The sequence below is a fragment of the Melozone crissalis genome, unplaced genomic scaffold, assembly GCF_028551555.1.
Source record: "Melozone crissalis strain CALT ecotype California unplaced genomic scaffold, PUWL_Pcris_2 ptg000016l_1, whole genome shotgun sequence".
Taxonomy (NCBI): domain Eukaryota; kingdom Metazoa; phylum Chordata; class Aves; order Passeriformes; family Passerellidae; genus Melozone; species Melozone crissalis.
The window spans coordinates 44,145,599-44,160,813 of NW_026535794.1; the positions used below are offsets into that span (position 1 = coordinate 44,145,599).

The 15,215-nt window shown below is 36.7% G+C and overlaps 1 protein-coding gene across 1 annotated transcript; it reads left to right on the forward strand.

Moving 5' to 3' along the window:
- Nucleotides 1-73: 73 nt before the first annotated feature.
- LOC128935613 (prostatic acid phosphatase-like) lies at nucleotides 74-13,921 on the forward strand. The gene is made up of 10 exons (XM_054274064.1): nucleotides 74-187; nucleotides 1,513-1,608; nucleotides 4,176-4,262; nucleotides 4,884-5,036; nucleotides 7,176-7,274; nucleotides 8,367-8,462; nucleotides 10,839-10,971; nucleotides 12,221-12,303; nucleotides 13,178-13,284; nucleotides 13,765-13,921. The coding sequence occupies exons 1-10, from the start codon at nucleotides 74-76 to the stop codon at nucleotides 13,919-13,921; spliced, it is 1,125 nt and encodes a 374-aa protein (XP_054130039.1).
- Nucleotides 13,922-15,215: the final 1,294 nt, after the last annotated feature.

Here is a 15,215-nt window from a genome sequence, read left to right on the forward strand (position 1 = left end):
AGCCATATATCTACTGTGTCACCGTGTCCAGCCAGGACCTTGGTGTGCAAAATAGCTGAAAGCTACCATCAAGATGAGAGCAAGGCAGCTGCTCTGTGGAATTTGGAGTCTGTGTTTGCTGTTCTGTCTTTTATGCATCTTTCTTCATCAAACAATAGCTAAAAGAAAACTGAAGTTTGTGTCCCTAGTAAGTATGGGCAAATGAAATTTCTTCAAAACCTGTCACTTACTAATCTTCTTGTACTCTAGGGTAGAGAGGAGGGGAAAATTTTTCAAATATTTAAATGTTTCCTCCATATTCAAAATTCATTATTGCATTGTCCAAAAAAAGTTCAATTTCAAATAAGATTTTATAATTTTGTCTCGTTTGTGCATTCCTAAATTAACTTATAGATATAGGATGCTTATTTTCTAGCACTAAAATAAAAATAACACAGGATTCTGTTTTAAAATGTTAAAGAGGATTTCATTACTAAATACCAACTGTGCAAAAACCTTCTTTGTCATGGAAGAGTCTCCACTTTTCCAGTGGTTTCAATGGACTAGCATAGAAAGTAAATTTCAGTATGTGAAACTCAAGGGTTCGATGACATTCAACAAGCAACACAGAAACCAGTGCTTTGAAGCTAATGTTATTTGCAATGGTTATGATTTACCATTTGTTTGCAGGAAGCCTGAATCTTATGCTGAACATCACACACATACAAATCATTAATATTATATTTTTTCTTGCAGTTTTCAATTTAATTTCTCCCTGCTTGGATTAAGAATTTTTTTTCAAATATTAAAATTTTAGAATCATATGGCAAATATCTGCAGGAATTATTCTGCAAAACATGCAAAGCAGAGAATTCATTGTATGAATGAAAAAAATCCAATGCAACTTATAAATACATCTTTCATCTGAAGTGAAATTTCAAAACAGGTTCAATGTTTTCAGAGCAACAGTTTAGTATGCATTTACATATTAGATAACACTTCTATCACCTCTTGTGATGAAAAAACCAACACAGGACTTTTTAAGGCTAATTTCTGCCAAGTAACAGAACTTCACAGGAGTCAGCCTTGGAACTGTTACTTTGACTAATAGCCTTGGGTTTTCCCTTTTGAATCCAAATTTAGTCATACCAAAATACTAATGTTTAAATATCTCTGCAAAATTGCTTACATGCTTCTAGTTTTTTTCTGTTTATTTAATATTATGGTCTATACCTTCTAAAATACATGAAACTTCTTTAAAATATAATAGGGTATCCTTTAGCTTTTACAACTTGCAAAAATTTATTTAAGCTAATTTATTCTCAAATGCCAAAAAAGAACCAGTTATGTTTGTCTAAATAAATTAAACAGGAAATGTAGCTATCTAAATTTAAGGCAAGAACCATTTATATACTTAACATCTGTCAGATACAGTACTCACTGTCATGGCATATTCCTTGTGACTACACTAATTAGTAATAATCACCACAAAAAATACCAGTAACAAAAAAGCAATTTCATCTATTTTATCAGGTATTTCGCCATGGGGATCATACCCCACAGGAGTTTTTCCCAACTGATAAGCATAAAGAAATTGCAAGACAACAGGGATATGGCCAACTTACCAAGGTGAGTTTATTTACCTGGGCAAAGTACTGAAATATTGAAAGATGTTGTGTTGATATTTGGGGGGTGGAACTTTGCTTTCACTTGGAGAAAGCCCTTAATAAGTTGCCACTTAAGGACAGCCAAGGAACTTATTAGGAAATTACAGCAACATCACTCACTAATTTTGAATGAAATTGAGTAGCCTGTTCTGATCCAGTGTCAGCCTGTTCTGATCCAGTGTCAGCATATGTTGAGCTTTTTGATTGCAGACCAGGATCTTCTGGGAGGAGCCAGGCATTGGTGACCACCTCAGTTCACCTGAGACCATACAGGAAGATTTAAACATCAGTAGCAGGAGATAGAAGTGCTTACAGACACAACCCTCCCTCAATCTCTGCTGAACCGAAGTGCTTCCTTAATTATAAACTGTTAAGATCAGTACAAGCAGAAACTTTTCTTATGCTATGCCTAAGAAACTTGATTTAAACCTCAACTATTTTAGTGAAGGCATTTGTGGAATCAGCTGTTTCCACAAATGTGCCACAAATGTACGGTATCTGTGCCGCTGAACCAGAAGCAGCACAGATTCTGTATCTGACAGATGTGCCTGCCTTGACTGTAACTTCTAGTAGCTGCCACCTCTTACAAATGGAGCCACAGGTGAACTGGACTATCAGACTGTAAGGCAATATTTGGACACTGGGTGTTTTTTGCCCTCCCACTGGCAGGACCCACTATGTCTGTGTGCTTGTGCTTCATTCCTTTTCCCCCAAGATTTGGATTGGAAGAGCTCCCAGTTATTTGCCCAGCACTCAGAACCAGGCAGTCTCCCTGAAGTAGTTGAGAAGTGCCAGAAGTCTGGTTGCCACAGACAATGGCTACAGTGCATGTGGAGGCAGACTGTGAGGTGTGTCCCTCTGTTAGGAACACACGCCTTATGTCCAATGGGTCTCTGTCCTAAAAGAACTTGCCAGGTCTCCACTGAAATCAGAATAGAACAAATTGCCTGAGGGTTTCCTCTTCCCCACTGTTCTTAAGAGGCAAAACTGCTCTCCAAAGCAAATCAGGCCTGTTTCTGCTCATGTCAATTCCCCTGAAGAAAGAGGAGTAACAGAGCAGCTTCCCAACTCAGCTGTGACTCAATCATTCCATATAAACGCTGTGCAAGTTCAGCAATCTATGCCAGCTTGCTCCAAGGCATAGAAGACTTCAAGACCCAGGAGTCAGGACTTAACAACATCAACATGCATATTAGGCAAGTTGGGGCAGAAGCCTAAACCACACATATAGCCTAGGAAACTGGATGCACAATTCCAGCAAGAGAAAGAGGTGATCACATGCACACACAGCAGGTCCTGAGTAACTCCTAGCTGACTTGGCTTTGAGCAGGAGGTTGGACTAGAGACTTCCTGAGGCCCCTTTCAGCCTGAATTATCCTTTGATCCCACAACTTAGAAAATTGCTTTAGGAAGCAATGAGTACCGTACTTGAGATCCCAGTGTACAGTAATGATTACATGAGCTAAGTGGAAAATATTTAAATTTAGGCCAGAAAATGCCAGGTACAAGTAAAAAGATGGCAATATAGACTATTACAGGGACACTGCGTGATTGTGGCGGAGTCAACACCCCAGGGGAGTTTAAGGAAAGAGTGGATGATACCTGATTCCATGGTCTAGTTGACCTGGGAGCATTAGGTAATAGGCTGGACTCAGTGATCTCAGACATAGTTTTCAACCTAACTGATTTTGTGATTCGGTGATTCATGTGTCATGTGTTCACAAAATTATGTAGGTAGGTTGAAAGATGTTCAGCTAAGAGCTACTAAAATGTTGGGACTGGAAAAATTTTGCTTTGAGGATAGAGAATTGTCATCAGTTTCATTTAACACAAAGATAAAGTGACTTGATTCCATTTTCTGGGTTATTGTTTAACTGTGAATAAGATCTGTGATGCTGAATGTTATTCAAAAGTGTAACAAGATTCAGTGTCTGAAAGTTGGGAACATAATCAGGCAAGAATCAAAAATTAAATGCTTCAGACTGTTGATAATAATTAACTATTGCAGAAAAAGGCCCAAAGGCTTGGAGGACTTTTACTTCAAAACCTCTATTCTGAAAATCTAGATCTTGCCCAGGCTAAAATTCTAGCCCCCATAAGGAATCTCTGGTGATACTCTATGGGATTCATATCCTGGATGTGTCTCCATGGACAGGTGGCTGCTCTGTCTGCACTCCCAGTTAATCAGCTCTGAGACAGCAATAGAGTAGAAAGTAGACAGATGGTGTTGGAACATCTCTATGCCTGCTTTAAGTCTCACTAGCTCAGATAAACATACACATAGCTTTCCACAGAGCAAAATACAAAACTGCAATTGCAACCACCAGGAGTCATAGCTAGTGTTATCCAACACCATACATGTAGCAACTTCACTACTTTTTTCTCATGTCTTCCTTCCTAATTCAATTTGAAAAAGAAAAAAAGTCTTTATTAAAACAATATAAAATATTATTGCATTATTTTTTGGTTGTAGGAATGGATGCATAGCACATTTCTTTAGCCTCTCATGCTCTTGTGTTACTTCTACAGCTTGGCATACAACAACAGTATGAGCTTGGCCAGTACATGCGGAGGAGATACTCTCATTTCCTGAGTGCTGTATACAAGCAGTGTGAGGCAAGTACTGGATCTGGGCAGGAAGATGTTTTTCATGGTTGGTAATGGGACTTCCTGGATGCATAAGAGTCTCAACCTGGTGCAGTTGGAGAAAATTTAATACCAATTGAAGTCAATGTCATTCCAAAATATCCCTGAAACTGTAGTTCAGCTTTTATCCTGATGGCTAACTGAAAAGCACATGAAAGGCTTTTTAGGCAGCACATCAGGTTCAGCTCCGTCACTGCTGCATGGCAGAGCATCTATGTCAAATACCTCCAATGCTACACTCCCATATGGAATGCAGATACAACTCAGTTTTCATTTAGGTTCCAGCTTTTCAGTGCACATATGATGTCCCAAAGCCTAGAGGGTCAAATAGAGTCAATCTCATGCTGTCTACCAGGATTTCTAAGATGTTACCCTGCTGCAGCTCAGTTGTAGGGTGAAATTTTATTCCAGCTGCAGTCTTTCTCCTTCCTCCTTCCTCCTTCCTTCTCATAGTCCTTCTTCATGCCACTCCATTTTAATGACATCTTCCCAAGTACCTCTTTTTTTCCTACCAAGAAGACAATAAAGTAATCTAATGAAAGAAACTACCATCCAAAATGTTTCTTTTTCTTTTTTGTTTTCCTCCTTCAGATTTATGTTCAAAGCACTGACTGTGATCACACACTTATGAGTGCTCAGGCAAGTCTTGCTGGACTCTACCCACCAACACAGGATCAGATTTGGAATCCCAAAATCCTTTGGCAGCCAATTCCAGTTCACACAATGCCACTGTCACAGGATAATGTGAGTATAAACTAGGGGCATCTGCTTTCCCTTGAGCATTAGTAAAGTACATAGGACATGAGATGAAGGTGCAGCAAAAAGTGCATGGTAAAGGCAATGAAAAGAACATTGTTACAAGCATTTTGCAGAAAGGCTTAATAAGCTTAGTAGAAGTGTTGGCAAGTATTTCCACAGGAATGGACTTGCATATCAGAGACATGATCTTAACAAAAGAGAAAGAAAAATGGGAGTACTTGAGAAAAAGAGTTCATTTATAAAGTGAGTAAATCACTGTAAAAGTAGATTAATTCTAAATTTAATGCAAACATGACTTTCTTTATGTGACAAGAGAAAACATACTTAATCTCACTGGTGCTTCAGTATTACTTAGTCCACAGCCAATGGAAAAGACAAAAGAATCATTCTGGGACTTGCATTATGGTGAGAATTGAGTTACAGGATTGTTTTTCATGCACTTTGCAGGTCAATGCATGTACTCCAACGATTGGTGAGAAAAGTAAAAGGGGAAAGGAAGCAGGAATCAGAGCTTTAAGCACAAGTTCATGGGGCAATATATTTATTCATCTCCCTTCCTCAGCTCCTCACTTAGGAGTTGTAAGGAATCCTGTGGATAGCAGCTCTGTAGCCTGCATATACTTGTCCTAGAGGGCAAAGCTGTGCAGCTGGCTGGAGCTGGAACCTCCTGTGTGTGGAAAATCTATGATAAAAAGTTAAGAAGATCAGGAGAGCGCAGCATGAGTCCCAGTTTGTGAGAGCAGGTTTGCACTTGTGATGCAAGATAAATTGTGTGGGCTTTACAAGTCTAATTAACACAGTCTGTGATGATAAGAGACTCACGTCAGAGAAGTCATGGAGCAATGGTTCTCACCTCAGGTTGATGAGAGCATGAAGATGGAAGGTATGGAGACATGCCTTCCTCATCACACACACAGCCAGGCACAGCCAGGAGCTGCTTGGCACTGTCACAGGTGGGGATATCCCAGCAGAGAGACAAGATTACCTGCCAGTATCAACACAAAAGGCAAACTCAGCAAGCAGGTGCTGCACCTCATTCACATCTAGGGGAGCAAGTAAGTTTATTCAAACAAATAATAAAATCAGGAGCACATGCACAATTTTCATACTTTTTTCAACTATTTGTGTTTTAACTTTATTCATCCTTACTACATATACAAGCTAAACCTGAGACTACATGTATCCTACAAAACAAAACAAGTGCTCATCATTTATTGGTGAAATGATGCCTGCTCATGAACCTATGGCTATAATTCACAAATACCTTCCTATCTTGTGGAATGCATAGACTGTATTTCTAAAAAGATTGAGGAACTGCTGTGAAGCATTCCAAGCTAATTATCCCTTCAAATCTCTCAAGTTCTTTTCAAAGTTCTTTTAATATTGAGACTATATAGATGGAGCTACATTACTGGAAAGACAAAAAAGCACATTAGGGAAAAGCACTAATAATATCAGTGTCAAATTTGAATTTTTGTTTAAAATTTAACACAGAAAATGAAAATAAACTCAATTTAGCTAACATATATAAATACATATAAATGAAATAACAAGTTTTTAAGTTATTCCAGCCATATGTAACCTTCATATAGCTTAGGTTAATGAAAGACAAAACCGAGTTACAGAAAGTTCACAAGTTTCTACAATTTAGCTGAACTAAATGAAGCTCTGTTAAATAGACTCAATACAGCTGAGTATGCACAAAGAATCCTATTGCAGTCCCGCTTCTGCTTTGTAATTTGTTGTAAAAATGTGATGGTGTGTTTAAAGAAAGACTGAAACAATGAATGAAATCATCCCTGGAGAAGCTAAGAACAAAGGAGTTCATGAGGGCTTGTCTTAGTCTTCTGTCAAAGGATGAATTTCATCTTGTGTAAATGAATCCTTTAACTTTGAACTACTGCAGCTATTACTCTTCTGAACATTTAAAGATTATTTTGTGTGTAGTCATCAGTATGACTCCTAGAGTCCTGAAGATGAATATCCTTGAAACTACGTTCTCAAACTATTTTTCAGCTTGTCCTAACTAGTGCAGCGAATCAGAACAGCAATCCTGCAAGGGTATATTGAATTGCAGAACAAGATGCACCTTGCCTAACTAGGATTTTGCAATTTTCTTTCCAGTTGCTATACCTACCTTTCTCACACTGCCCAAAACACAAGGAGCTTCTGAGAGAAACCTTTGCAACAAGGGATTTCCAAAGGCAATTCAAGCACTACAAGGTAAAGTATTCTGAGTTCTGGAAATCCAGTTAAAGTGTACCACTTCTTCAACATTATCTAACACACAGGTTTTAAAACAGCAGTTAATATGCTCCCTTCAGATCTCTAATCTTCAGAGTGGGTGTAGACAGCATACCCAAAAAACAATTACAACATTACAGATCCAGCTGGACTGGGCTATTCCCAACAATTGAAAATGGCAAATCACAGAAAAGATAAATTATTGACCTACTTGCAAAAACTTCATTTCTAGGGGACTAGACAAAACAAAAACTCAGATAAAATCAGTGTCAATGCCTCTCAAATTATTCCAATACCTCTCTCTGTTTACTCCCATGTAAAGCAACTCCTCTGACATCTCTGCCTATATAAGTCTGTGGGTTCAGATTCATTTTCTCAGCTCAATTCCTCAGAATTTCTATAACAGTCTCAGTGTGTTTCTCAAGTACTTATTCATGTTTTCCACCCAAAATCTTAATTTAGGTGTTCTCTTATGTTTTGTGCCTGTCTTCATATGGTATATCCTTTCCTTTCTTTCTCCATCATCAAAACCTTTGCATGACTATATAACCACATGTTTATTCTGCTGCAACCTTCTACTTGACATGTGTATTCAAAGGGACACGATGAACCTCATCTGTTTTTCTATTATCTCTCACCACTGACCTCAATCATCCATTTGTGGCTCTGCATCTGGGTATTATATGCAAGTAAATCACAATTCACATTTTATCAAATTTACATCATACCTCTCCTTCTCCTGAGTACCACTATGAGAATAATTCTGTTTATCACACTTCCTTTAAGCACTTCTTGGATTTCTGCCAGACTTCTTCATATATCTGTGTTCCTTCTACTTCCTTCTAAACATTTCCACCAAGCATAAACAATCACTATACTTCAAATCTGAACTAAAATCACCAACCTTGTCTAAATGAGTAGGCCAAATTCTCTTACATCTAGGCAATGGTTCATTGTTAAAGTGCAAAGACTGTCTTCTTTCTAAAAATTCCTATGTACTACTATGACAATGTGTAAAAATCATGTAAAAATGCCTTCAGTACTACAAGTTTGGATTTTTTTGTATTCCAGCAATTTCTGAAGTTTTTAGCCACTCATACAGGATATCCAGTAAAGAAGTTGACTAGTGAAAGGATTTGGAAGCTCTCTGACACTTTACAATATGAGGTAAATAGAATCATAGAATCATTTAGGTTGGAAAAGACCCTTAAGATCTTTGAGTCCAAAAGAAATTCTTATGCTTCCTTCAACCTGGTATTTTTATTTAGTTTATTTTTTTATTGTAAGTCATAAAAAGATCATAGATCTGTGCTTCAAAATTTTTTTAAACATCAACTATTTGGCAGCTTCTTTCCCAGAAACCCTCACTTAAGGTCAAACTTATGTGTGAGGCTGCTGTGGGTCATCCACTACTGCAAGGAACACAAATTAGTGGACTTTCATATTCAAGATCCAGCCAGTGACTGCATATGGACAATTAGGCAAAAGCTTACCTTCGGATAAAATTCTCTTGTAACTCCCCCAGGCCCCACTAGGAGATACACAGGGATAAAAATATGTTGCTAGCAAAGAAACATAAGCATCCTTCCACAAAGATTTTATGCAAACTGTAAAAGCAACAGAAGCCATTATTTGTACATGACCAGTAGTGGACAGAGTATTTTCAGGAATTAAGCAGCCATTGGAATGACACAAATTGCTAATTGTGCAAGTTTGGGAGCTTGTTCTAAGCAAAGGTATCACAAAAGAGTGTGGATTTTATAACAAAAGGGTTATTGTGGTGCCAAACAGGCATGGGTATGTGGGTTCCACAATCTGGAAATGTCATGGCTTGAAAACACCCTGACTGCCCTTAATTTAGCAAGAAATCCTTCTTCAAAGTCTAGACTTACTTCTGTTGACACAAAATTGCAGAGACTTGTGTTAAAAAGTTATTTTTGAAGTCAGCTTTTGGTACACTTTCATGCATAGCTATTTATAAAGAAATATTAATGATAAATTGGTCATCAGTACTGGGATATTAGTGAGGAGTTTTAAGGTGGATTTCAGAAGCAACATGTAATATTTTACAGGGTGTGATACAAATGAGTTTACCTTCATTCCTGCAGTTTTTGCAAAAGTCCAACTTTGCTCAAAGCAGACTTGAATAGAATGTTAGCCAGGGCCTTAAGTTAAATGAAATGTTAACATGTTGGGACATCTCACTGTAATTTCAGTGAGGTCACCTTTCCATGTTTGCCAAATGCAGGACCACGACTTTCTCTTTCAATAGTTAAATCATACCGAGAATCCGTGTCACCAGACAAATTTGGAAAACCCACAGCTCCCATCAAGAATCTAGCTAAATACTGGAATAAAAAAAAAAAAAAAAAAAAAAAAAAAAAGTGCTTCTCATTCTAGTGTTATATTTGATGAGCCTTGGTCTTTGATACTACTGACTGAGGACTCTGAGGGTACCAATTAAAGGCATCTGCCATAAAAACCTCTCTCATTTTTCAAGCATATAAAGAGAGAATGGTTACACAGTTTTTAAATACAATCCATGAAACTACAGTAGCACACATCTCTCTGTATTTGTTACTTTCAGTTAAGTGTTATCTGACTTTCAGGTAACTTGGAGACTGAGGTGTTTACTTGCCTACAGACTGTCTTAAATAGCATGCCACCATCCAATTCTTCCCTCAAGACATAAATCACACTTATTAAAAGAGCAATGGATAACATTGGGATCTGAGCTGGTTTAACCTAGCACATTCTATTGTTTTCTTGTTTAAACAAACCCTTAAAGTAGTTGACATTTTCCTTTGAGCTTGCTTGTTACAAGGACAGCCCTTCAGGTGAGCTCAGTCCAAAGGTTACATTGCTTGAAAGGAAAATTACCAACCTTGTTTAAACAGCAATTCAGGGTACTGCAAACCAGGAGTTTTGTGGATGTCCTCCCTTCTCACAGTTATGATCACCAATACACCTTGGACTGCATCCCCAAGGAAAGACTAATCCATTCCACTTTAACTTGAGGACTGTGACAGTGTCCAATAGACCACAATAGGTACAAATTTAATTTATATCTCATCCTTATGTATCTACCCCATACTTTGGTACATCCATACTACAGCTACACATTGATCTCTGTATTCCTCTTACATCTGAGAGCTACCAGCCCTTAAAATCCTGGTGTTTATATAGGATTTGTTTCAGTAAAAATACAACCCAGCACATGACTGAAAAAGTCATATAGTGATTTTTTTCACCTGACAACATAAAAATGCCAGTTACTTTTTGCATAATTTTAGTATTATTAATAAATATTCCTCTTCTTGTTGAAAACTGTCCTTCAAATTTCTTTCAAGCACTATGATGCTATAAATAGGAATGCTACAGCTGTCTAAATGCAAAATACAGTCATCATTTCATCACAATGAGAAAATATTACTGGAGCAAAACATTCAGACTTTGTCCTGAGAAGTATTGTGTGCCAGAATAAATAACAGTTAGCAGTAGGAATCAGTAAGAAAATCACTATGTTTTCTTTCTTCACTGTAGGATATCAACAATTACACTTTACCTGTTTGGGCTACTCATGGTGTCAGGACCAAGCTGATAAAGCTATCAGAATTGTTATTGCAGGCGGAATTTGGGTTCCACAAACAAATACAAAAATCCCGTTTGCAGGGAGGTAAGCTGAATTCTTACCCCATTAAAAACCAAAAGTAGCATGGGAAAGAAGAAAGGGTATATGACAAACATTGTTGCTGGTTCTATGGTAGAATGGTGAAAGATATCATTATGGGGATATTGGTGGGCAGCACTGAAATATTTTGCTTAATGGGGAGGGAGATGGTGAGCATATGAATCATGAATATCCTAATCTAATATTGAAATTGAGGTATCATTTAGATTACACTGTGTAAGAAATTCAGTATAACATACATATTCTTGTTGAATTGAATCAAGCCTAAACTTAGCATAAGCCATGTGTAACTTACTTTAAAAAAATATTATTTGTAAGAATGGTGACTCTGTTACTTAACATCTTCATATTCCACTACTGAGAGTCCTAAAATGAGATTACTAACTGCTTTTAAACTTTACTCTGCTCAGAAAACAGTGACTAAAATTTGAAAGTATTTTATACCTTTTTTATCACCCATTCTCCTCCATTCATCCACTGTCATATTTTGAGCCTCCTTTTTGTTTTATATGGGCAGTGTGCAGGCAGGATCTGTGAGCTAGGAAGACAAATTAACAAATAACTTGAATTAATTTGTTGCATTTTTCAAAACTCCAACTTGCAAAACTTGGCACAAAGTTCAAACCTCTGTCCTTGCTTTACTAACAATTGCTATTAAAAATGTGCCAGAAGCTAAAGACTAATTCTGTCTAATTTCCTAGTTGGTACAGTTCTACTTTAAGGATTTTAACTTGTCGACATGCCAACCTTATATTAACATACTAGAGCAGCCATTGATTTAAATCAAGTAGTTTGTCTTACAATTTTTCAGCAGTTAACATTACCAAAATGCAGAAAATCAGACAATTTATAAAGCCCCAGAGTCAAGAGGATATGCTCTTTCTTTTTTCTCTGGAAAGCAGGAAATCACTCAAGCTACACAGACAACAGGGTAGCATTCATTACTGTGCTCTTCTTGCACTGTTCTGCTGGCACAAAGTAACTGTGAATGCACTGCTTGAAGCTGTTGAGGCTATTAGGGATCCCCAAAACATTTTACACAGAAGTAAAACAGGCCCACTGTTCATTTGAAAGATACTGTCACTATTAATCAAGGCACTCTGCACAAATTACCAGTTGAGTCAATTGAATAAATCTGGTGCACTTAGTGACGGATTGCTGAAATGGCAGCAGTCGATACAGATGTTAACACAAGCATCTCTTTCATTGTCACTGCTTCCCCATTTTCTTTCAGGTATTCTTTTAAAAACTATTCTAAAGCATATCTTAGATGCTAGAAAGCCTTCATACCATCAAAAAATGGTTATGTATTCCACGGTGAGTGCTTTCTGTTTCTCTTGTGTTTCCTTTCTGCAGTTATTAAATGCAGTGAAAGCTGTGAAATTTTATTTCCTTCATGAAATACAGCTACAAGCATTTTTTTATTTGGTTAACCTTAAATGTCCTCAGATTTAAAAAATTTAATGAAACAGATGCTACTTTGAAACCTTAAGCATTCCACTTTCTACTGAATGTCATTGTTTTTTTCATTGTAATAATGTTTTGATTGAGCAGGGAGCTGGAAAAATCATGCCTCATATTTATTAAACCTGGATCACAAAGTTAATTTAAGACAAAATCTCCTTCTTCCCGCATCTTTTTCAAGTGCATATGAGGAAAAAAAGAAAAAAATTAAGTTACAGTTATTTTATCAGACCTTATGAAGGCAGTTACTCAATTGTGATCTTATATTTTTGTTTAGAATGTATAAATGCTGTCATTGGAGGAGGAAAATTTTGGATTGCTCTCACTAAAAAGCTCCTGTTTCTAAACTGCATTTATATAATAACCTATTGGGTATATATCAGCTAAAGAGCTTACTGATCTGATCTCAAATACTGTATGCTTAACAGGCAAAACCACTAGTTCTTTTTAAAAGAAGTTTTAACAGCTCCTATTAATTCTGTAATAGCTGCAAGTGACTAAGACTTCTTAAATATTTACATATATGTATACTTTATACATGCAGGACTTCAGTTTATATAGCCATAAAGGGACAATATTTGCTCAACAGTGCAGAGAGCAAGTACTAATGAGGCCCTAATGAGGTTAATGTTGAGTGGACAGATAATGTGTGGGAAGTGTTGTTAAATAATAGGTTCATGCAATCATTTTCAACAGACCTTTAATTAAAGATTTCCTCTGGTCACAGCATGCAGCCACCATTGCTGCCTTACAGATGGCACTCAATGTCTTCAGTGGGAAATTGCCTCCTCACAGTGCCTGCCATTTTTTTGAACTTTACCAGGAAAAAAATGGGCAAGTATCTGCAAGCTATGCTGCTAATATGTACTTTTCTAAAAAAGAATTTTCTGATACCCAAGACTAATTAAACCAGATACATGAGGTTCACTATTCAGGGAAATATTACACATTGATTTTAATTATTGTAATTGCATTCATTTTAGTAGTCAGTAGCAGAATAAGCCTGCAAACCATATCTATATATATCTATATCTATATATGTATATCTTACACTTATGAAAAGTTTTACTCCATCCTTTTTATCTATTTAACTCCTTAGCAAAGATAGCAAACTACATGCAAATTGGTGTTGACCCCTGTTGCTTAATAAATTCTCTTCACAGTATTAATTTTATTAGTAAACCATAAACATATTAGCAACCAGACAAATAAGCTGGCTAAAAGTTTACCCCCAGGTACAATAACTGCAGCATGGAAAGGCTGTGTAGTTTTGCATAGCTAACTTTATTTTGACCCCTCTGTGTTTTGAAACAGGCAATACACCATAGAAATGTACTACAGGAACAATTCTTTGAGGGAGCCTTACCCCCTCACTCTCCCTGGCTGCAAATTTCGCTGTCCTCTGGAGAGATTCACTCATCTGGTCTCTCCCATCCTTGTACCCTATTGGACAAGAGAATGTAGAATGTAGGACATGAAAAGAGGTAAGCTAAGTGCTTTGGGCACATGTACCCAAAAATAAAATCAGGATTACATCTTGAGCCAACAGCTCATTTGAAGTGACAATCATTTTCATAAGGGTCTGCTCTGAAATGAGAAACACGCAGATCCAGGAAAAGAGAATTGTACCCATGGCTGTCATTTCTCCTCCATCAATACATTTACTTATTCCAGACCAACTTTCTGGTGAAATAAAATCAAAGCTGATCTGACTTTAGAGTTCTGTTTTTCATGTGAGTTTGTTTTGGTTTGGTTTGGTTTAGTACAGTCAAAAAGACCTTCACTTACTGAAGAAGTACATGTAAATGCACTTACATCAGTCTCCTTTTCCTCTCTAACTGCAGAGTATTTGTCCAAGCTGATTAACAACAATCAACATTAAGCATTCTCTTGATTTTAGCAGGCATTCAGAGATCAAAACAGATGAATATTGAATAGTACACCAGATTGGTACTTACCAGAATGTCAAAAGTGTACAAACACACATTGGTATACTAACTCATTTCCTCATAGCTTGTCTATATCACCATATTAGGCAGTTTAAATTTCCATTTTGACCACTTACAATACTTAGTTTTGCAAAATGAGGGAACAGAAAGGCAAAAAATGACATTGTCTATCTTTTATCTAGCTCTATATTACTTAAGGGAAATGAAAATCTAAGAAACCTCACTTTTCTAAGGTTCAAATATTGTACCCAACATTAAAAAATCCCATATGGCTTTCTGAATCACTGATCTCAAGAAGAATTTGAATCGTCAGAGATTATCAGAATGGAGACCAGGCAACTCATCTGGTTGAAAATAATTTTGCTGTTAAATATCTTGAATCCATTAATAGAGTGGAGATTGTCTGGCCAGAATACACAAAAAATTAGCAAGTGATGATTCACTAAAGAAATGTATTCACTATAGTCATTGCTCACAAATTGTCAGGAAATATTTCAGGAAATTACCATATTTAATTGCAAAAGGTAATTTGGCAGAGGAAGTGGCAGGTTGTTTCTGATGAGGTTTTTTTTTCCATCCACACTACTAATACAGTCATGGAACATAATGATAAATACTTCATGTTTATATTGTGGTGCTTAATAATCTAAGATTTGTGGAAATTAATCCCCCTCCTTCACAAACCAAACTGTGTAACTGATCAGATAAAAAAACAAAAAAAATAATAATATATCAAAATTTTACAATAATAATGACATAAATATTTAGCCTTTAAGTTTAAAACAAAGGCTTTATTTTGTTTCAATCCTCATATTT

Coding starts and splice junctions, on each gene's coding strand:
- LOC128935613 (XM_054274064.1), top strand. CDS start 74: ATGAGAGCAAGGCAGCTGCTCTGTGGAATTTGGAGTCTGTGTTTGCTG. Junction 188..1,512: donor AACTGAAGTTTGTGTCCCTA/GTAAGTATGGGC, acceptor CTATTTTATCAG/GTATTTCGCCATGGGGATCA. Junction 7,275..8,366: donor GGCAATTCAAGCACTACAAG/GTAAAGTATTCT, acceptor TTTGTATTCCAG/CAATTTCTGAAGTTTTTAGC.